This window comes from Manduca sexta, chromosome 25 (assembly GCF_014839805.1).
Source record: "Manduca sexta isolate Smith_Timp_Sample1 chromosome 25, JHU_Msex_v1.0, whole genome shotgun sequence".
NCBI lineage: Eukaryota > Metazoa > Arthropoda > Insecta > Lepidoptera > Sphingidae > Manduca > Manduca sexta.
Window position 1 is genome coordinate 12,757,822 of NC_051139.1, and position 24,194 is coordinate 12,782,015.

The 24,194-nt window shown below is 36.8% G+C and overlaps 2 protein-coding genes across 3 annotated transcripts; one reads left to right on the forward strand and one right to left on the reverse strand.

The window, feature by feature from the left end:
* The first annotated feature begins 2,112 nt into the window (after positions 1-2,112).
* Positions 2,113-9,426, forward strand: LOC115448641 (doublesex- and mab-3-related transcription factor 2). The gene is made up of 3 exons (XM_030176136.2): positions 2,113-3,243; positions 4,282-4,429; positions 7,543-9,426. Exons 1-3 carry the CDS (start codon positions 3,049-3,051, stop codon positions 7,806-7,808), a joined length of 609 nt encoding a protein of 202 aa, XP_030031996.1. The 5' UTR covers positions 2,113-3,048; the 3' UTR covers positions 7,809-9,426.
* On the reverse strand, positions 8,761-23,992 carry LOC115448642 (transportin-1). 2 transcript variants are annotated; one of them, XM_030176137.2, is made up of 14 exons: positions 23,804-23,991; positions 23,222-23,554; positions 22,054-22,269; positions 21,175-21,297; positions 20,490-20,585; positions 19,299-19,907; positions 18,770-19,081; positions 18,238-18,345; positions 16,868-17,041; positions 16,330-16,501; positions 15,349-15,444; positions 14,376-14,451; positions 12,568-12,869; positions 8,761-12,497 (listed from the first exon to the last, which is right to left on the reverse strand). In XM_030176137.2, exons 1-13 carry the CDS (start codon positions 23,906-23,908, stop codon positions 12,587-12,589), a joined length of 2,703 nt encoding a protein of 900 aa, XP_030031997.1. In that variant the 5' UTR covers positions 23,909-23,991; the 3' UTR covers positions 8,761-12,497; positions 12,568-12,586. The 2 variants fall into 2 exon arrangements, 1 of the variants encoding a protein (XP_030031997.1); XR_003939116.2 differs by lacking the exon at positions 14,376-14,451 and having other exon boundaries at positions 23,804-23,992.
* Positions 23,993-24,194: the final 202 nt, after the last annotated feature.

Consider the following 24,194-nt stretch of genomic DNA (forward strand, 5'->3'; position numbering starts at 1 on the left):
TTTTTTGCTCCGCCCGGAGCCTGGTCTCTAACTGAGACAATACTTTTTAATAATTTTCTGGATTATTTTTTCGCTATTTAAGCGGAGTGAAATGTAGGTACACACCCCCAGTATATTGAGGCCACCCACTTCTATACAATTAAAGACACTGAAACCTCCTTTTTTGTCAATGGCGTAGTCCCTTTTTGCCCATAAAAAATGCTACGTTCACGGGCCTGGTGCAGTTCGATAGAGTTCACATGCATATTATCTAAGAACTTTACTTTTACTGATATCTACTCTGTTTTACACACCTTCGAGGAAACGAACAGTAACGCAGAGATACATAGATAATATTAAATAGGAAATAGTGATTATAGCAGCGGATTCAAATGCCAGAAGGTAGCCAGCATTCGTTGGTGAAAAATTAAAAATACCTATCCGTAATTTTTTTACCGTTGTGCATACACCCTCTTTCGCTTTGTCTTAAATTAGTAGGAATAATCAGATCTTTCGTCTGATTGTTAGCAATGAATATTGCACAATCAAGTTCACTCATCTAGAAAATGAATCAAAAGCGCGCGTAACGAAGTAACGTGAGACGACAGAGTGCGCGTTTGTTCGACGCCGCGTCGTGTGCGATTACTGCACGCTTTATGCCGTCTAATAACACAATTAGGGGAGACAGAGATGCGCTGTTCACTTGCGGCGGATCCGACAGGCATAAGGGATATTTTTGAATGACATTTATGTCTATTTAGATTAAGTACAATTTATCTGAAGTTGGATTTGTATAGCAGATTGTATAGCTACTAAAGTATTTGAACAAATTCAAATCTTTATATTGCCTATGGCTAAACGTTAAGTTTTAATCGAAAATATTTTTTTGTTGTGTAAACTTAAGTAAATACCTCAATTATATTAAATTTTATTGAAGGATTTTTTTGTAATAATACAAAAGTAGCTACTTATATGGGTAAGTACAGTGAGCCACAAAATAGTAAGTATTTTTTAAATTGTCTAGACTTTTTTATTCATACCTATCAACAATCGATTCTTCTTTACTTAAATAAACTTCAAAGGATTTATGTTATTCAAGATAAAAAAAAACGAATATTTCGACAAAAGTTAACGTGTGGAAGCGCTTTGAAATTTTGAATTTGTTTCGCAATTTTTTTTGACTTGCTTAGAAATGAGTTATTCTAAGCGTGTCAAAAAACACCTTAGTACTATGACGTAAACACCTTAGTATTCGGATTGAAGATTGCGATTGGGATTATTTATTGAAAACGGCTGCTAAATGCTGTCACTTTGCAGCGTACCTACCTATACCGATAAATGTGCAGTAGGTACTTAGGGTCAATTGCTGTTAACATAAATGTTCTTGACGAACTATAAACATCTAGAAATCCTAGTCAAAATCTAGTAAGTAGCTATAAGTACTTATACACTCTTAGTAGAATTATTCATGCGCCGCCGATATTTCATAGCATGAGCTTAATTAAGTATAAGATGTTTATGTTGTGAAAAATTACATGAAGAGAATAAAAAGGCAAGTATTATTTAATTTTGTAAACTAAATTCTTAACAATAAATGTGAGCACTGCAGCGGACAGCGGCCACTGAAACCGGAGAGTTAATTGGCAATCGCCACTGGAGATTGGACGAGTATCAATTACATATTACCTGATAATAAACATTTATATTTTATCAAATAAGTACAACAATTGTACTATCGTATTAATGGTAGGTATTTGAAAAAAGCGGCGATAGCCGACTGAAATTCTGGAACGGACTGCCGAGACGAATGTCCGCAGGTTCAAATCCCAAGGGCACACACCTCTGACTTTTCTAAAAAATCATGTGTGTATTCTTTGTGAATTTATCGTTCGCTTTAACGGTGAAGGAAAACATCGTGAGGAAACCTGCACATCTGAAAAGTTCTCTATAGGAATTTCGAAGGTGTGTGAAGTCTACCAATCCGCACTAGGCCAGCGTGGTGGACTAAGGCCTAATCCCTCTCAGTAGAGGAGGCCCGTGCTCAGCAGTGGGCAAGTATATAATACAGGGCTGATATTATTATTATATTATTATTTAAAAATATGTTACTACCCAGTTCGGTATGGTAGGAAGTAAAGTAGAAAGTAGGTACTTCGGTACCTTCCTACGTATTTTCTAATTCATATAGAAACAATGGCGGGACAACTGCAGTCCTAAGATCAGTAGCGATGCTAATGCGAGGCTCGGGGCGGCAGGTTTTCGAGAGTCCTTTTTACCCGATTGTCGATATAGGATATTGTTTTTTCTGCCCCTGTTATAAGCTCGAGGCTCTGGGTCGTTGATCCGATTCGCCACCCGGCAGACTGCCACTGGCTGAGGTCTCGGATTCGATCCCTGAGTCGGGTAATTTGTTATGTGATTTTTCTAATTAGTATCAATCCGGAGTCAAGGTACTAGGGACCTATAAGTTATTTGGGCGCTTATTTATCATCCAATTCCTTTCTATGGTTTTCCTTTTTATCTTATAAATCTAAACATCTTATTCTGCAAATTGACAATATACTTAAGTAATTTTATTTGGTTTATTTAATATTGCATTTAATATACTTACTACCAAAATTAAAAGGTAAATTGGAGAATGAGAAAATATTTAGTACGTACCTACAAAAAAGACTTAACTATTTATAAATCCGTCATAATGTTTTCCTTTGATTGCGCACATCAAAAGCATCATAGAAAACACTTAAACATGATCCGTGTAATGTATCACTTTACCATGAAAAATAAAACTTTTTCAATACAAATGGTTGTGTCGCTGCCGCCGGCGTTAGTCGCGGCCGCCCGCCCACATCGCGTTCCGCCAATCGAAACTGCGCCTGGGCGGAGCGAACTCGACCGCTGAACATTTTAAACTTGTTGCCTGCTTTACACCACTCAATCTCTGAAACGATATTTCAGCGTCAACATGACTCTATGATGAATTTATGTTTTGTTTTGATCGGTCGTGCCTCCAAGTTCGTGTTAAAATGAATTTGTGATTATTTAAAAATTTTGAACTGGATAAACGAAATGCAAAGTGAAGGTTGCGGAGAAACAGAGGGCAATGGTAGTCGGAAAGCTCTCAGGACACCAAAGTGCGCGCGTTGCCGCAACCATGGAGTAATATCTTGCCTCAAAGGACATAAACGCCTGTGTCGATGGCGAGATTGTCGCTGTCCTGGATGTCTGCTGGTCCTCGAGCGACAAAGAGTCATGGCTGCCCAGGTAATGCAACATTATATTATCTCATTTACCAAATGTGTATTATTTCGCTTTTGAATTAAGTAGTGAATCTCATTACCTAACATATAAATTATTTAGCCTAAAATGTTTTTGTTCGTTCTGTAATCATTTCATAAAGATGTAATATTTTGACCTACTCAAAGACGCTATGTATTTGTGGAAATATTACAAGGTACTTACTTATAATACTGTAGTTAAACGACATTAATTTTATTGTTTACTTTTAGCGGTATTTTTCTGTCAGGGGTAATTTAAAATTTTAATTTAATTCTATTTCAATCTATTAAGTGCTATTTTCTTGTATATTTATTTAACATCTACCTACTCATTGAGACTATTCTGATGAGCCCAAATACGTCTTATCTGCTGAAAGTTGCTGAGGAGTTGGGTATTCCGTAGACTACTTTTTGCTGCAGCATCAGCTCAAAATTACCTTGTCTTGAAAATACCACTGAAATAACAAAACAGCATAATATTTTAAATTGATCGGACCTGTGAAAGTAGGAAATGAGTTGGTGATGTTCCAACGCCTGAGTAGATCTTTATATTTTATACCTAGACTCATCGCGATTACATCGGCTTTCAAATAGAAAAAAATACATTAAAATCGGTTCATTCGTTCGGATTCTATGTATCATAGGCAGACATACAGACTTTAAACTTACAATACCCATTTCTTCCGTCGGGGGTTAAAACTTGAATAAACACTTCCTTAGAGTACTCAATAGTAAAGGCAAGCCACTTCACATTGCCAGTTTATTTCTTATGGCAATGCATGACGAAAGGAGCTAGCCGTTCGCCTGATGGTAAAAAACCCATGGAAACGAAGAGTACCCATTTTAATCACTAGCAACAATATTCGATCTTTGGCTTATAAACAAATCTTAATTATAATTCAAAATTAATTTATCACTAGCCGCTATAATGTTATTGGCCCCGGTTATCCTCATAATTTTACATAAGTGCCTAATTTCATTGAGGATGTGTTTTATAAGTAGGTGTTATTATGTTTATGCACAGGTGGCACTTCGCAGGCAGCAAGGCGCTGGTTCATCGGAGTTGCGCGACGGCGAGGCTGCTGCTCTGGCGGCACGGAAGCGTGCTTACCGCGCTCGCCTGCGCTGCATGCAGATGTCCAGAAACTATCCAGTGCAGACGCCTGTTTATGGTAAGCAGAACGGTTTCACTTATAAATTCGTTTTCGTTTATCGAGTCCATAAGTCGGCAAATGATTATTTTATTTACCCGAGGTTATGTGATCTCCGCCACTCACAAAAACCTATAGAAACATTCAATTTCAAAAGAATCGTCCTTGCTCTGAAATTAAGGCATAGGGGTATCTAACCGCCCAACTAGAGGGATATTTGGGTTTCCAGATATCTCGTTTGTGGCACCTAGAAAACGGAACAGTGAGTTATATTTTCACATCGCATCATTTTTTTGTGAGACACAGTAACAATTCGACCCAGGGATGGAATATAAGACATCAGCACGGTAGTTCTACTATGTGTTCCTATTACCGGCAGTACATCCATGTGTATTCTGTCAGATGTTACAACTTATATGGTGTCTGGTTATTTATTTATATGAGGTGTCACCCGGGGCCCTCATTAACACTGCATGAGCGCCTCACTTGTTTGTTGGACTACGTATGCTCAGTTATAAAACCATTGATATTTTATTACGAGTTAACGGGACGCCTAAACCAAGTAATCTACAAATTTTGTTTTTTTTTTTGTAATAACACTAAAATAATCGACATATGTCTTCTATTTCAGGGAAATGCTCAACTCTTTTTATACAAGTCCCTAACTGTGATTTATTGTTGGATATTAAAATAACAATATAATTTTCGAATGAATAAAACTTCATTAATATGGGCTTACGCAGGTTATTATAGGCGTCTAAATCTACCCATCGTCACATAAATGTATGTAGATACTAGGTAGGTACTTACTGTAGAAATACAACGGTGTGTTTATTAGTTATTATAGTTTAAATTCATTCTACAATAACAATGGTCATCCTTCCATTAGCATGTTATTTAAATAAGTCCATCTACATGTTATTATTATCCGTGTAATGTTCGTTGCGACAGTGAGTAGGGGCAGGGTGCGCCGGCTCGTCCACACCACTACACCCGTTGTTGTTATTGTTGTAACCGAGCCGACACTGTCGAGTGTTTCGTTTCCCATCCGTGAAACGCTAAATGCGAATTAGTTGGATAAATATTTACTTTGGAACACCAGGAGTGCGTTAAAATTATACCTATATTCTGAAAGGGAGTTTCGTATAAATATTTTTTTTTGGATTAAAGTATGCGATGCAGTCACTTTACGTAGGTATGGAATACATCTCAACTTATTTTGAAATTTTATTATACAATCAAATTAAAACGGTGAATAAGTATTACATAAATAAGTCTACACGACAGAGTTCTAAGACAGATCGGTCACTCATAACATAGGGGTAGGCAGATAGGTGCGTTATCGAGTCGTACGTAAGTAAGTTTGTTATGGGTAACACTGCGAAAGGACGCTAATTTTGAATTTTGGTCATGAATTATGACCTACATGAGAGTTGCTGGTGGGATTCGCGTCGTAGTATATTAATCATAGTTCTAATATAAAAATTTCGTACGCAATTTTTACAGTTCAGGGTATGACGAATACTATAATATGAAATACTCTATAAAATGTTGCGAATTGTTATGTTTTCTGTAAAATGTTGCTCACTCGGTTCGTAAAATTTTTCAACAATCAGAAATAGATCACTACGGGCGTAATAAAAAATTTGAACGACTGCTGAAAATGTCCCCGCTTCATTACAGAACAAAAGCTGTCATCCAACACTCGGCAACATTTCACTGTCTATTAAAAACAAAAATTTCTTTTAAACTATTTTTATGGGCAGTAAAAAAGTGTGAAGATTGTTTTACAAGAGAAGGCGGAGGCGGCTTTTTGTGCGGGTGTCATGTTTCAGTAATACTGTTGACTGTAAACATGTCTTTCCGTCCTGCTGAGTAGTGAGTGATAGCGCAGCGGGTGCCAAATAGATATTCATACAGCCAATATTTTTGTTTTATTGTATCTATTTAACTGGGTCAAATGTAGGCGTTGGTACCCAAACCGTCTAGTAGGTAGCTAATTAATTACTTTACTTGGGCGTATAATTACTTATATGAAGTTAGACAGTCCTTGTTGAGCATCTTGTTTAAATAATATAAAATACTCGCCTATGGTTACTTGCATTTTGTGAATTTAATTTGTGTTAAGGAACGCTTCTTTTAGATACTTTGGTTGCGTTATGTACAGTTAGCCACAAAAGTAGCTGAACAAATTCAAATCCCCTTTCAACTTTTGTGTCCTTATCCAGAATTATTTTTTCGTAACTAATATAAATTTCGAAGGTTTTACTTTATATGGAATAAAGAAGAAAATAATAGATATTTCAAGCGTATTGAATTGGTTGAGCAAATTTTTGTCTTACTATACTTACGTAAATAAATACCTACCTACCTCAAGGCAAAAAAAATGCGACATTTTGAAGCTGTGCCTGTGCGTGTATATAGCCAGCTAGCCCACAAACCAAGGGCGCATGCTCTTTTCTTTTCCGAAGGTATAAGCAAAGGCGTAACTAGTACACCGTGAGGTATTCCGTTTATGAACGATTCCTAGAAACGATCTTTATCATTACAATTGACCAATCAAAATAATGTTTAGCTAGATATATTTTTTATAGATAATGTTATTAATTAACGCGTGGTTACAACCCTCGCCGAAACCTCTGTCGAGCCGACGAATAACGGTAACTGATAGATAGTTTGTTTCATCCCTTAATCGTTGATATCTCCATTCTCTCGAAGTGGCCGTACTGAGTAAAGTTTCGTAGCCTGTGGGTTGCCCTCAGCATGGTCACTCATTTTCAAAGAGTTGCGAGCATCTAAAGCTCTCATCCGAAAGTCCGATCTACCTATTTCTATAAGCCAGTCCATGGCACTCTATAAACATTTGCCATATTAAAAAAAAATATTCGATTGGGGATCTAACGCGAGACAACGGCTCTAAAGTCGTCCCTACTATGCCACCCGAGGAAGTACAGGTAGAAATAATGGACTTTACTGAAAATGGACCTTGAGGTATCGCCATAAGGTAAATAAATCGATTGGATTAGTCGTATTTACTCTATAATTAAATATCTCATTTATACCTACATCGTCATAACTTATTTGTTTACAAACAACATTGGCACTTACTCACCTCATTAAAAATCTTTTCACAGGAAATGAAAAGTTATTCTCGAACGACCCAGCGTGGAGCGAGCGAGTGCGTCGCCGGCGCACATTCGCCGACGCCGAGCTGGAGCGCGGGCTGGCGGCGCCGGTGCCGGCTCCGTTGCCCGCGCCCCCTGCACCCCCCGCACCCCCCGCAGCTGTCTTCTGCAGAAATCTCCTTGCGGCACTACTTACCACGTACGCGCCCATCCCTGCCCAGCCGCAGCGACAGAAACTATCCTTCTCCATTGAATCGATCATTGGAGTACAATGATGACAATTAGTCGAGATCAAAATTTCAAAAATGATATCTATATGTAGGTTTTGCGGTTACTAATAGTAAGCTATCCAAGTACGGAAACGGCAATGCACATTTCAGGCCCGGTTGGTCGACATCATCAAACAATTCAAATGAATTTCTCAAAATTTTAATTATATAATTAATAATTTTGTAAGCATTACTTATTAAAATTAACTTATATATTACGTAAATATATAAATAAATAGCAAATTAATTTAAAAATTTCATCACTTAATAACATTAATTTTGCTTTAATATACTTAAGTAATCAAATTGTCTACCTAGGGTCCTATTAGAATGTTTTTGTTTAATTCTTTTATGATTTTTATGTGAGGATTTGCAAGCATAGTTTTTAATTCATATCCCCTAGCTTACTTTTAATAAAAAAATTCATTCCTTTTAAATAAAAAGAACATACACTATGTTTTTCAGTGTTCGCTTCTGGGCCTGGGTTTCTAAGAGTTATGTGCTTTGTTATTTGCTAAATAATAAATAGGGTTCTTATCTATCTATACATATTATAAAACAAAGTCCCCATAAGCTGTCTGTCTGTATATGGTCGATTTTCTCAAAATCTACAGAATGGATTTTCATGAAATTTCATATGGAGATGTTTAAGACCCTGGGAAGATTATAGGTTACTTTCTACCCCGGTAAAACTTCTTCACGCGGGCGAAGCAACGAGAAAAAACTAGTGTAGGTACATATTATTCATTTTAATAATTAATTGAAAGTATGTATATGAAGTACTTGGCAGTAAGGTAACTTAAGACCGTTGCTTTAATAAACGCAGGATATCAAAGTTACTTGAAAGATTGATCCTGGTAACGGTTACGTCAAATTTTAGATTTTCGATCAATCTTCGAATTGAAAATCTCTGTTGCGAACAATATTAAGGGTCTAATCTAGTAAATAATAAAACGTCTTCGAACAATGAGTGCTTTATTAACGAAATGTATGGTAAAAGAATGTCTACTGTGAGGTCAATTTATTACAACCAGAACTCAAAACATGATAAACGGCTGTTTACATTACTGCACGACATGTTTAAAAATGAGTACAAATAGTACATGGAATGTTAATACGTTAGTAAAACTCCCGGGAGGTACTGCATGCAGATGCTATCGTCCATCAAGCCGTCCTTTCAACAAGGGTTTAGGCAGACAGAGGTAGTCAGGTAGGGTGTGGTTATGTGCTCACATAATATCTGTACTCATTTTTATAAATTTTGTGTGACATGTTAATGAAATGTTACATTGTTACAACAATTTAAAACATAATTATACAAGACATAGGTTCATGGATGTGAAGTGATTGTTACATCTTTCACGAGATTTACAATAATAATGTGATCATTGCCAAAGCCCTCTCACGGCAGACGAGCGCGAGAGGGCGCCACACAACTCTTAACGTTCAGAATGGTAGCGAAGTGACACGTAAATAATACGTAATTATAATAGAAATACATATAGATTTGTATAATTTGATAAATCCATGTTTTAAAATAAAATATACATAATAAAAATGACAAAACAATACAAGAATAGTTTTGACTGATGATGAGATGGGCGTGTCATTGTCGATATGCCTGCACAAATGTCGATGGAAGCAGCCTAATTGTTCGATCGGTGAATATAAAATGTTTTTCTATATTATAATAATGATATATTCAACAATTTCAAAGAATATTACGCCTATGAACACGTATATATTTTGCAGTTACACTATTATACTAATACATTATAAGTACAAGAAGTTATTGCAGTCATATTTTAAGAAACATTTAATAAAGGTTTGAGTATTCGCGTAGGTACATCGACAACGTAATATATATTTAATAAAATACTATGCAATCTCGAATATTATAAATTTATCCACAACACAAATTATGACAGCTATAATATGCGACGCAAACAACCTATAATTATATCGACAATGCATCACAAATGTTCGTTCGTACCATACAACTATATTTCACAAATCACAATATACCTAGTGCCTCAAGGAGGGGAGTGCCTCACGATGCCATCTCACTCACACAACATGCACGCATCACTTAAACAACTATTATCACTGCTGCTTTTTAGGAAAATCAAACTATTATCAATAAAAAAAAACCAAGATGATAAAATCTACTTACCTTAAATATATATTACGAGGTCACCCGTAACATTTGTAAAAATCGTTTCTACTTAAAATATAAACAATATTTTGTTAAATTTGTCCAAAAGCCAGCGCTGAGTTACTACAATTTAGGTTTGTTCCTACGGGTACCGAGACTTGAATGAAACTCGAATCGCAACGCCCGCAGACATCACATGTCCTCGAGCAGTGTATGGCAATGGTACGCATTCACCTGCACGCCATCAGGGCTTCGTTGGCACATTACAAGGATCAGGACTAGACAGGAGCTGGGAGAGGAATCGCACAGGAATCAGGGAACTAGACTACTAAGGTATCTGCGCGTACAAATAACGTATCACTCAACATGTTCGTGCTAAATCGACACCCAGAATGCTTCTCCGTGTATCCATAAGCGTACAACAGTGAACATAGAAAATTGAAAACAAAAAAAACTCATGATAGATATTGCCAAAAATAAAATTTGGATTTAGCGGAATGTTACATTTTCTTATATCCCCGAAAATCATACTATAATATTGAACCCTAACGCTACGATTGAAATTTGTAGACTAATAATGTCCATAAATAATATGAACTACACCATTTCAGATCCCATTTATCTGAAAAACCAAATGACGTTATAACAAGTGTTTAAAGTCAGACTTTTAGCGTTTAAAAACAAAAAAATAACAATTTACTTGAATATAATAATATACATCGCAAATGTATTTACATATACATAATATTACTTTCATTAAATATACATGTAAATAGTACTTTATACCAATCAAACAAGTTGTCCACGTCGACTCGACTGTCGATATATCGACATCGATGTATAATTGTACGATGTGACGCATCACGCATTAGCAGTTGCTGCGATATTATCTTTTCTATTACAAGCGAACGATAATCACCACACGGTACTGTGCGGCGATCGTCAAAGCGACGGCGGGCGTATCGATACTCGATACACAACTAGTCGATGCAGCGAGGCCAACTCAACGTACAAATCCATTAAACAATATACAACATAAAAATACTATTTGGTATATTATATAGCAGAAATCTAGCCGTCATAAAATCTATCAAAGCCGTATATATCATATCTACACAGACACAGACATGTAATCGTAAATATATTAGTCAAAAAAAACCAGTCACAAATCACAGTTGACATAAATTCTCGATTTCACTAAGTCTTGTAATTTATATAAAATAATAATTAACACATAAATTTTAAACACCTACCAAAATAGATGTCTGAAGAGCTCTAGTGGAGATATAAATAAATGCTTTTTGACAAACATGTCTAACGTCAAAAAACTGCTCGGTGTTAGGTGTTAAAGACTTGTGAACTACGTTCATATTATAAGAGCTTCCTTATTTGCAAATGTTAGTGAAACTTGAAAATGAACACGTGCTGTCGTAAGATTGAGCAGTGAACAGGATCGGTTAACCTAAATGCTAATCATTATCATATTGTACGGCGAGTGCGATCGGCAGCGGGCTCAGCGCGTGTTTGCTGTTCGTTGCTGCTCCGCCCTCCAACCTACACTCACAAACAGAACGGAACTTCGCTTTAAACACTCTTCGGTTATTTTACCTTGTTTCTAAATAAATTTAAGTTATAACTTGCGACTAACAACAATTTATTATTGCTCGAATTGTATATGCAAGACTATGAGGTGTATAAGCCTGAATTGCACGTCAGTACAGCTAAACGTCGCAGTCGAATGCAATCGTTGTGCCTACTGTACACTTTCACATTATTTATAGATTACTACTAAGCGAGTTTTTACCAATCGAATACTGGAATATTTCCCTTTGTTGTGTGTTAAGTAGTATAGATTTATTTTTGCTGATAACTTATCTACAAATCAAAAGTGGTCAATCGAAAACAAACTACGCGAGTCTCATTTACCGCGTTTACAAACTATCAACTATCACTAAGTTTCATGCAATTAAATTTATGTAATAAGTTGCCACGTGTATGACATTTGTAGCTGAATCACCGCTTTTAAATAATTGGTGAGAATACTACAACTACAGGCCAATGAGTTACACTCGTTACGATCAAATCCAAAACAAACAGGCTCGCAAGCATGCAATGTGCTGCGTTGGCATTACGCGGTGCGAATACAGCAAGCCTTGCCCGAGTGCACCCGAGTACACCCGAGTACACCCGAGTGCACCCGAGTTGTACGAGACAGGGCTACTCCGTGCACTGCACTAGTCCACCTAGCGCTTACATCTCGACGCGAACTTAGTGGAATCGCCGCTATCACGCAATCATCAAAGCGAACGGAAAGTAAGTGTAACAATTCACAATCTAAGCTACACATTCGACGTTAGGTACAAATCGGAAAAATATCCTCGCTATTGTAGTGAGGTCACAGGTGTTGGCACATATTGTGGCTCGTGGCGGCAGAAGCGAGGCCGGCGACCGGCGAACATCGTGACGAGTCCCTACGCTCTCGGGCGCCGCGGCCGCGGACACCCGCAATGTCTTCCCGACCCGTGCTGACATTGAATCCCCTGCAACAAAACCAAACAACTCACAGACTGCCACACACGTCACAAGACAAACACCACGCGCTATACCCACCATGACGAAGTGATCGTTTCTATATGCCGCACATGGCCGAGAGTCGTGCGCTGAGCTGCACGGGGAACTGGTCGGTGAAGCGGCGCCAGTTCTCCTCGCCCACTTGGTTCTTGAACCCGTGCAGGATCTTGGTGAACATCTCCTTAAGATCGTCCTTAGGATGCGACCACGAGGCCACCGCGTCGCAGAAGAACATGAAGTCCGGCACCACGCCGCCCGGGTTCACCTGGATCATCTGGCAGATGCCACGGAACGCAGAGTCTTTCTCGTCGTTGTCTCGGATGTTACGCAAATACGTGCACCTGGATCAAATCGCTCATTACAGCCGTGCGAGTGTCCGACTTAACGACCACTATATGTGTCAGGTGATATTCAGGAAGCTCTAAGTTCAATCGTGGTTCTTTTTTCATTAGCCAATTGGAATTTAAATGACAATCGAAACCTACAGATTAATATAACGAGTATTTATTTATTCTCGAGATACAGATCGAAGAGAAACTCACTATGCTTTTTTTATCACTTTATCTGGCATAAATTCTTTTCAAGTATTTATACAGGGTGTTTTTTTTTAATAAGGCAGTAAGAGCAGGTACCCTAACCACTATTATAACAAAAAAAATATTAGGTTTTAAACATTTCAAAATTCAACAACCAAAACAAAATAGTGTTTCATAATTTTATGAATATAAATAAAAACCTAAAGATAGATATTGTCAACTACACTCTACGCTGAAATGCGTTCGCAGCTTTCTTCACTACCGTCAAGAAATTTATATCGAACTGTACCCTTATTGCCCCATCTGAAGAATCCACCCTGTATAGGTTTCGATTGCGTATCATTCAGTTGAAATATAGATAATAACAAAGCGCTGTTTTGCGTTTTTTTTTTTTATTATTATATAATCTCTGTATTTTATCGAAATACCATCCCAATTCGCTATTTAAATATTGAGAATATGAATTATTATTTAACGAAGCGAATTTACCAATCGATTATAACACATTATGTAAAAATACATGTACAATGCCGCACAAGATTGAATAAATTTTCAGAATAGCACATAAAGGAAAAATGTGGGTCATGGGAGTGACAGATACGAACTTTAACTGAAATACTAAACTATGAAAAACAAAAATTGATGCAGTTCGAAATTATAATCCCTAAAATGATTTGTTTTGTGCGACAATATACACAAGAAAATTTTGAAGCGAGGAGCAATATTGATAGTGAATTGCACACAATAAAAATATATTCATATGAATACTGATACTTATGAATATTCCAAACTGTAAGCAAAGCTATATAAATAAACAAAATTGACTGGTGGTTGGTACAGAACTGCACACGATCATAATATCATAATTAATTATATGTTATTAGTGAAGTGAACGCGGTCTCTGAGCAGTGAGCACATCTTACTTGTCTTGCAGTTTGGTTAAATAATATTTAGCAGGTTATATTTGTAGAAAGCGGATGGTGTTCAACACATATAAAATACAGCACTGAAAATAATATGATCAAAAACTACAAGACATTAATGAGCGAGTCCGTCAGCGTGTGTCACTGCAGTCACAGTCGGCCACTGTACACATACAACAGCTTCTGTTCACTGTCATCGTGTGTTAATATTACATAATATAGTATCATGCTTGGTCAACTCAAATAACAACGGGTAATACAAAACAATAATATTAACAAGCCACGAACAAACACCATCCACAATCGAAATAATATTGGTTAATAACTTATTCGATATTAAAAGTAATCGTAATAATATAAAGTAATAATAAAAAAAATGACTACAGACCACTGGCGTACAAATTGATGTAATACGGGTGCGACGTCGTGGGGGCACACATAACCTAGCCGACCGATAGTAATCGCTACACGCCACGACATACCGAGAACAAAACCAAGAAAACAAATCAACAAACCATTCAAAACATAGTTAAAGTACATAATTCAACAGCAAATTAGTGTTACAAATGGAAAAAACTTCAAACATATATTCTATGCTATGTAATTCTATTACATCATAATATTTATATTGCATATGCGAGTACTAGTACACATCTAAAAAGGGCCGGGAGGCGGGCAGAGGCTCGACTTGTCGACCGTCTGCGCGACACTGAGCGGACACTGAGCGGACACTGAGCGAGCACGGAGCGGACACGGAGCCGACACTGCGCCGCTCGTGCACTGAGCCCTCCGGCCCGGCCCTCGGTACAGGCACACACCAGTGTTGGCACTACGCGTGTGCTTCATATTTACATTATACTTCCAAAATAACGAAATAATAACCATAGCTACAGTTTATAATTTATCATGACTTTTGTATAAAAAGCGCTTCAATAGCTAGTACCAGTCTCTGGGTGATACAAGTGAAAGCTTTAAATTAATTAGACTGATTTCATCTAATCTAGATGAGGTGTAAATATATATATATAACAACCGGGAGTTGTGATTCACACTCATCTCGTTAGAAACGCCCTACGAAACAAAAATAAAATAAAAACTTAAGGACGATTGGCACGAACAGACTTTGTAAATTAATATAAAGCAGTGAAAAGGAGATATACATAATACAAATAAAACCATATAGTCACAGCATACACGACTGCCACCAAATTTTGTTATTGGATCATATTCTAGCAAAAAATAAATTTAAATGATATACATATAATATATGTATGTGTAATTTCGATAGAATTTAGAAGTCCTTGTTTTAATTAGTGTGAAATATTAATGATGTTCATGGTGACAGTGTGGTTGGACCTTACCTGTGTTCTCCAAAAGGGTCTTCGGTGTGTTGGGCCTGTTAATGATTTCGACTAAATGATTTAGCACTAGAGGTATATATTTTGATGTTTCCGGTCCTGAAATGCAACAAATATGTCATCGGTGCGCCTGTCATTGTGACATCTTATTTTTTTTAACACTAGACCACCCATGGCTTTATAGCACAATTTTACCATAATATTGTAATGTATATTTATTACATTGACTATAAATAAAATAAAACTCCGTATTCTAGCTTTCGGAACATAAATGCCTCGTACGGCGTACCGTCTATAGAAATCTAAAAACGTAATCTAGAAGTCATTTATTAGTGACTGGTGAGAGCTAAACACCTAACACAAAATGCCTATTTTTCTTAAGGCAGAGATTTGCTAACGCTAGATAGAGGACTGCGCGGTATGAAACGTTGTGACGTAATTACGCACTGTAAGGATGAGGGATACGTCGATGAGTTTAAGAGAATAATCTATAGTCAGGGTTGTCAGTACAGTAAGTCGATGAACGCTCTATACCAAATCGACGCTCTCTATATTCACTTTATACTATCCGCAGACCACAAATCTCCATCACATTTAGAAAAAAGACATGAAATCATTTTCTAACATACAAGAATCGCCTTTGATACTAAATCAATATATTGTGTGGTTTGGTATTTAAAATAAAGCTGGTAGTAGGAGTTCGTTTTATAATATAACATTCTCATTCTTAAATAATCAACAGTTGTGCCTAAGATGCGGTATCAAATGGCAGTTATGCGTGGGGTAGGAAGCGAAATTAAATCCGTGATAATTCAGTTGTATAATTGTTCTTATTGTTCAATTATAACAATCGGGTCTCAGATGCGGTACCTAATGGCGGTTATATGTGAGGCTGAGAGCTAAATTAACTTAGTGGTAATTAATAGAGCACCATGGATGTTCTAGCATCAAAGTAAATTAGTCTCCAAAGTTTACTACCCTTACCTAATTTAATACTAATTTCGCCTATTGCCCACGTCGCATTATTACAAACTGATATTAATTCTGGATTTAAGTTCATTCCGAGGATCGGTAAAAATTCTTGTATGTACGGCAATACGTGTTGGAAACACGCTTTAGTTAAATCTCCTAGTAATGCGAAAGATGACTGGCGCACCTGTGACATAAATATATAATAAACACAAAATAAACGTAACACATTTATAAAGTTCAGAATTAAGAGTAGATCACAAACTTAATAGCCTAAATCAAAAAGAGGCAACACTTATCATTATAAAGAACTATGTTAATAAAAAAATTACGTAAATAACTGCTAAACATATTTTTATCAATTTATACTGATTCGATAAAACGGCGACATAAAGGGACGGCGACGCTCGACTCTATATGAAGTCCATCGTCGTGCGCGACGGCTCTATGACCCATAGTGTATATTACCTACAGCGTCCCCTCGTCCGCTGTTTGACGAAAGCTAAAATGTTATTGAAATTGTAACACGCATAATTTACGCTGCGTATGATACCTCAGGCATTGGATCCTGCATGCACTGGTACAAGAGCTGCATCAAATTGGAATTGGAAATGAGGTGATCAATGTGTCCATCCAATCCTTCCGCCAAGCCGCTCAATAAGTCCAATGCCACTATCATGAAATCTTTGTCCGGCGCCTCAAACTGCTCTGGACTTTGACTGTTTGCCTGGAAAATAACACGTTTTATGTACAGTCGAATCCGTTTATAATGACATCGAAAGGAATTGACAAACACGTCATAATAAGCGGACGTCATACAAAGCGTTTTGTGAAAAAAATACATTTTTATGTAAATGGTATGCATGTATTTAAGTACTTTAATAGAGAAACATAGTAACTTATAAAATGTATGTATGTATGTATGTACATAAAAGTTGTATTTTTAATGTAAGTAATCTGTAATTTTTGTCTGCTTTTTGTTTTTTTATTTTATTGTAAAACAGTCTCTAATACTATTATGTATAGAAGACATCGCTATGGTCAAATTATCGTTTTCAATATTGCTATGAACAAATCAGGATAATAATTGTGCAGCTTTTAATGCCTCTTCTGCGGTAGGTAATGGTTCTTCCTCGACTTCTTCTTCCCCATCACTGAGATTCAAAATAAAAACGAGCCACGTGCCGAACGTCGTCGGGCATCAACGAACATTACCGAAGGCGTAAAGAATCATGTCGGTCATTATAACCGGACATAATTTATTAAAAGGGGTCACAATAAGCGACATGTCACTGTAAGGGAAGTCATTATATCCGACTTTTTTATAAAGAATCTTATATGAAAACCAAACTTCGTAGTGTAATTACGTCATAATAAGAGGTTGGTCAATATAGGCAGAGTCATAATAAACGGATTATACTGTACTATAATTTTAGTTGTAGCAATATGTTCTTATAAGGTTGTTAGGTAAGACCTCGATATCTAAGGGTAATTTATGTATTTAGGTTCATTCCATTAATTACGCATTTACTACTAATATGACTATTTATCTCTAATTTTATAATTTTCATGAGAAGTTTTCTACAAAAAAAAACTTATTTAAGTTACTTTATTTAGGCAGGGGGACAACTAACGCACCAACTATTCATCATGATTATTTTTTGCCAAATATTGTAATAGGAAGCAAGCTTATTGCTGAATTCCTCAAATACATTTTAGTGAGACGGCGTGGGATTCGAAGCTAGAATCCCATGTTTCTTAGCCCTGGTGCACTGGTACTAAGCCAATGAACCTTGCATGTAATGCTATATTATCGTGCACAGATTCGCGTTACGTTATAACACTAGTCTAGACCCGGCGTAACACATACGTGTCATGCAAAATGTGAACGCACGATAAGAATGAATAAATGTCAACACTCACTATGTTCTGATTGAGTGTTTGCTCTATGAGCGACACGCACCGCCTGAACACCGGCTCGCAGTACGGCAAGAAGCCGGACTGCAGCGCCGTCGCCACTGACGATAGGCACTGGAAATAAACACGCATGTTTGATTTATTAATATTTCAACAATACTGCTGGCAAAATTTCTTTGATATTAAATTACATGTTTATGTTTAGATATTAAGCCATAGTCATACCTAATTTCGTTAAAACTGCTTTTTAATTTAGTCATGGAAATATAACAAATGGCTTCTTACATTATCCTAAACTTACTTGGTAATTAAATAACAGCTAAAAACAACATGGAAAGTATACATTTTCTTTTATATTATAATATGAACTAAATGCTTGACACCTTAATTTGTTCACAATATAAATACACATGTTTGTATAAACTAGGCCTCGTCTACAGACACTATAGCTCAATGCCACAGTAATTAAGGCTATCTTTTATTATCTCAAGTAAGCATAACTCACAGTAACATTGTGATCATAGATAAGAGTGCTCACCTCAAGTAATGGGAATAAGTCTTTATCTTCGTCTTTGAGTACGTTCCATTTGTTTATGAGAGGAGGCATCAGCAAGCTGATGTACTCGGGCTTGTTGAGGTGATGTCCGACCGAGTCCGCGAGCGTGCCGATCGCGTCGTACAGTATGAGCAGGTTCTTGTGCTGGTACTTGCTGAACGCGTACACGAGCGTCTGCAGGATGTAGCCGAGGTACGGCACGAGCTCCGTGCACGCCTCCTCCTCCAGCGTCGCGAACGCAGAACACGCCGCCTCTTGTACTCGCTTGTTGTTGTCCAGTACTCGTTTTAATAGCTGCAACGTTAAAACCAATATTCTATACTAGTTTGTGACTAGTATTTTAAGACTATTTTTCGACAAACAATTGATGCGTCATTGATATTTTGAACACCGTAAAAGCTTAATAAAACTTACAATTTGGCATACACAAGACTTTAGAAAGTACATACATGCACTAGCCATAAACTAACTATAGTCGTCAATTTCTGCGGACTCAATAACTAAAACGTACCTCTGTCATGACGGGTCGCAGATAGAGGTCATGGCTTTGCGACACGATCCAATGCGAGTACCGGGAGAGCGTCCAGCAGGTAATGGCGCGCACGAGCGCCTTGCGCTCCGCCATGCAACACACCAGGTACGGCACCAAGTCGGGCAGGTGCGGCACCATACCCGCCATACAGCCGTCTGCCACTGCCCCCAGCGCCAGGATGCCGCTCTCCTTAATGACCCAGTCATCGTGGAATAGCGTCTCCTTCAGGATGGGGAACAGCACAGGCAACAGGTCCGCGCCGAACACGTTGGCGAGCACGTCGAGAGCGGCGGCGCTGCACTTGCGGAGGTTCCAGTCGGAGAGCGAGCCGTCGTCGGCGTCGCCAGCTTCGGACTCGGAGTCGGAGTCGCCGCCGCCGGCCATTGCGCTATCGCCAGCGCCGGCGTTGTGGCGCAGCGAGTGCGAGCGCGGCTTGTGGAAGCGCGGGCGGATGTCGGAGTCGCGGTCGGGCTCGGCCTCGTCGGCGTCGTCATCGCGGTCGCCGCGCTGAAGGATCACGTCCATCTCCGAGTAGCGCATGCCGCGGACCAGCACCGGCAGCAGCGCCGGCAGTCGCGGGCCCAGCACCTGTCACACCCACCACCAAATATATTACGCACCGCACCTTCATCACCTCAACTTCCCCTTATACATAAAGTACATCATAGGAAAATAATCGCATAATGCTACAACTATTAAAAATATTAAAAATATTTTACCTATGACTATCTGTCTGTCAATCATCTAAGATTAGTGTGAACTTCACAGTTCTTGTATATTTAAGATTGCAAGTCATTTATAGTAATCTATTAAATAAATGAACTATAATGAAATTTAAATTATTGAGAGGACCTTGAAACTACTTCCTTAAGACATGATATATTGAATTCATTTGACTTGCATATAATAAAAACCTATCGCCTATATCTTAAAATAATAGTACCAAACAACTTTATATCACTGATCACATGTGGTGTAATCTGCTACTTGGTAAAATTTAACAACAAAATGTTGTATTCAATAGTGACAACAGATCAATGCAATTAAAATTAGTTGCCTCAAACCTTATCTAACACAAACTTCAATCATTTTAAACAAAATGATGATCCATTAAACACATTATATAAAACACTTGTAGACACTGTAAAAATAAAATGTGTTTGCAATTACCTCACGACAGACATTTTGGTCAGCAAGGGAGAGCCAAAACTCGCACGCCTCCAGAGCCACGCCTTCCTCAGCATCTTGTGTGCGCACCAACATATACTATATACAAACAGAACAACACTTCATATAGTCTATTTTGTTGATGTCAAATATTATTCTACTTATGTTATGGAAAAATGTTAAAGTTCATGACAATGTGGATTAGAGATGTTGCAGATATTCTCGTCTGTATCCGCAACTGCGGAAATTTCGCATTTATTTTGATATGTGTATTAATCAAAGTTATACTGTTAATATGCTCATTAAATAATTTTATGGGGTTGCTGAAGCGTTTTGTTTGTGCATTATGTTTGTTAGAAGTAACAAATTTCAAGCAACACCCAAATTTCCTTTATTTCTATCACAATTAGGTAACCCTTAAAAAATATCTGATATTCGCATCTGCTAAAATCTAAAGGTATGGATCGACAACATCCCCAGTATGAATATTGGAAGTAAAGTTGGATACAGCTGAATGCTTTCAGTACAAAGATAGGCTAAGTTATCAATTAAGTTATTTTTACTGTGGAAAAGCGCATGGTGAGATTTTTACTCTGGAACAGAACATGCACTCGCCCAGACTCACAAATGATAGCTAGTATCCAATAATTTTAAATTTTGCTATAGTAAAAAAGAGAAATTTCATTACCTCAATAATATTGGGGAGGTGAGGAATGAGTCTATCCAGTCTGACTTCCAATAGCAACACCAGTGCATGACAAACATTCTTCCGGACATCTGGGTCCTCGTCAGCTGCTAAGTGGAACAGGTTCTAAAAAAAATTTTTAGGCTTAAAACAATATTGTATGCAACTAAATTATAATACTAAAGTAATTCAAGTGGTGTAATCATGCAGTCTGGAGTGGGAAAAGATGCAAGTGGCACTCAGTTTTATTTAATCATACTATGAAATATCTAGTTTACAAAAATCATAGTGGTAGTAATAATATGTGATATAATGGTATTTCATACCATCAGTATGAAGATTTTTTTAATATTAATTGCTTTCTTTGACAAACATGGCACAAAAATTGCAATTTAAAATATCCCTTATCACTAACTCCATATATTTTATTTTTGTAAATGCAAATCAGTTCTAGAATGCTCTCTTACACATTAATAATGTTGCCGCTAGTCAAAGAGCACATACATTGTTAATAATTTTTTTTTTTTTATTACACAATATCTTACTGAAATCTTCCAAAATTTATTTGATGCATAATCTATTTGTGGTGCAAAGCTATGGTTGGTATAGTCAATTTATGTGAGACTGTAAAAACACTAGTTTTCTAGGTAAACAACAACAGGGCCCTTCCACTGTTGATTCTTTTCTGTGGCTACAATAACTGCCATACTAGGCCAAGCTAAAAATTCTCTATATAAATTTCCACATATCAAACACCATATTGGCAAAGTTGCAAACAAAAACCATTCTACTGATAAGACAAGTATAACATATAAACATTACATTATAATTACTTGTTTTTGTATTATCATATTATACTAATAAACACATATAAAATATTACCTCAATAAATGCATCAATGTGCATCATCAGGGCTAGAGTTCTGCCTGTAATGAAATAGTTGACGCATGCAATTGCATGACACCTGATTTTAGGTGATGAATGCCTGAAGAATTGCAGGAACTTTGGTATTAAAATATTCAATGGTCGGTTCAATGCATCACTGTCTAGGATCTCTGCGGTGTCTTCACATATTTTTTGTAGTGCTCCGAAAGCCCCCTAAAACACAAGTTTTTATTTTCACCATTTGTATTGTACAAATAATTAATTTCATGATACAAACAAATTGTTTAGCTAAATCAGCTAAACATATTCATGTAACTCAATAGGCTGCCATAAATAATGATTACCAAAAAATTCTTTATCCAAATATTGTATAAAATTATAATTTTGAAGTGAATATAATTTTGTTGTGAAATTCATATTATACAGTGTAAAATAAGCTGATTCTTTAAAAATATGTGTCCTTTTGATGAATCAGCATATTTTAGATTTATAAACTTTACAACAGATCAAAGTATTCCAAATAAAATGAAAACATTATAATTTTTCAGTATTCCATATAGTTTTACTAATGGCACATTATTGGAATATATCTTTTTCTCAGAGGCATTCTTTTCAAAGAATACAGAAATTATTGCAATTGGCAGAAGGCTATTTTAGGTTAGTTTAGTTTTGGTCAGTAACTTTTTAATTATGTTCAAAAAAAATATATTTATGTGCAAGGGTTGACTACTGCATTTGGGTTTTGGGATTGAATCCCGGGTTTGGGCAGATATTGGATTTTTCTACAAATATCAGCCGGGAGTCAGGAATTTGTTCCTGTTATAGCAGTGGCTTGCCTAGTTTTCATTTATAAGTATAATAAGTAACCTTGTAATTAACAATTAATATTCTATACTAATAATTTCATTTACATAAAAATATACAAACTTAGTGCTAATAGGTACAAGTAAGAAGTAATCACTCTATGGATCCAGAATTAAATTATTCAATTTAAAGTCTTGCTAAAAAGAACAAAGCAAGACAATCTACCCAAAACAAAACACTCATAGATTACATTGAAAAACAAACAGAGATAATAAAATCACTTTGTGCTTTAACTCCTTAGAACACCTTATAACAGTGGAGTTGATTGAATATAAAATATTTATCAAGAATGTGAACTGACCTCACAAACATTGTAGTCTTGAGAGTCAAGCATCTGGCACAGTGCAGGCAACAGTTCAGGCCATGAAGTGAGCTCTCCTTTGCTAGCTATAGTGGTTATGATAATGCCCACAGTGGCGCGAATCAGTGGCGAGGGATCGCCTACCGCAGACAAACATTCCCGTTTTATAAACTCAGCCACTTCAGGCAAGAAATTGTTGTAGTGGGCCTTCACATTGTTTTTCAAAATCAATCCACTCAAAGACCTTGTGGGCTCCTCTTCGGTAACTAATTTTGTTAAAACGAAAATTAAATAGTTGTTGAAGTCCGGATATTTGTTCAACTCCTCCAATTTCTGAGATTACATTGTTAGGAAAATAAAGGTTGTCAATGACTGTCATGTCGGAAAAATCGATTTTATCGTAAGCGTCGAGACGAAACGCCAATCTTATAAATGAATCTAGCAACCAAAATATACGACAAATACATCGAAATTAGAAAAAGTAGAGAAAGAATTCTGCATGAACAAAAAATAAAGCGGTTAGAGTTATAAAAAATATCCACGCCGATAAGTGCATCGGTGAGAAAATTATGAAAAGGATACTTGTTGGACAGCTCTTTGTGTGGCTGTGTCTGGTGACTGTGATTCCTTAAGAAGCGTTAGAATTTGTCTTAGCCCTTCCTGTTCAGGTTTCCACTCCATTTTCATAATAATTTCACAAAACGGTTTTATTTCACTCGGTCCCGTAAAGATCAACCATGCCAAAATCTTCCGATTGCCAGGATAAAAAAACCTACACAATAAAAAAAATCGATTAATGTAATAGAGATGTACCACCATAGCTTTAAGTCGATTTTTTTTCTTCGTTTATTTATAATAAAATTGTTTTAAAATTTACAGTAGAATAAAGCAATACATTTTATTTAAATTGTGTTATTTCAAGATTCATTCTATAGGTTCGCATATTGTAATACCTATTATATTTTAACCATTT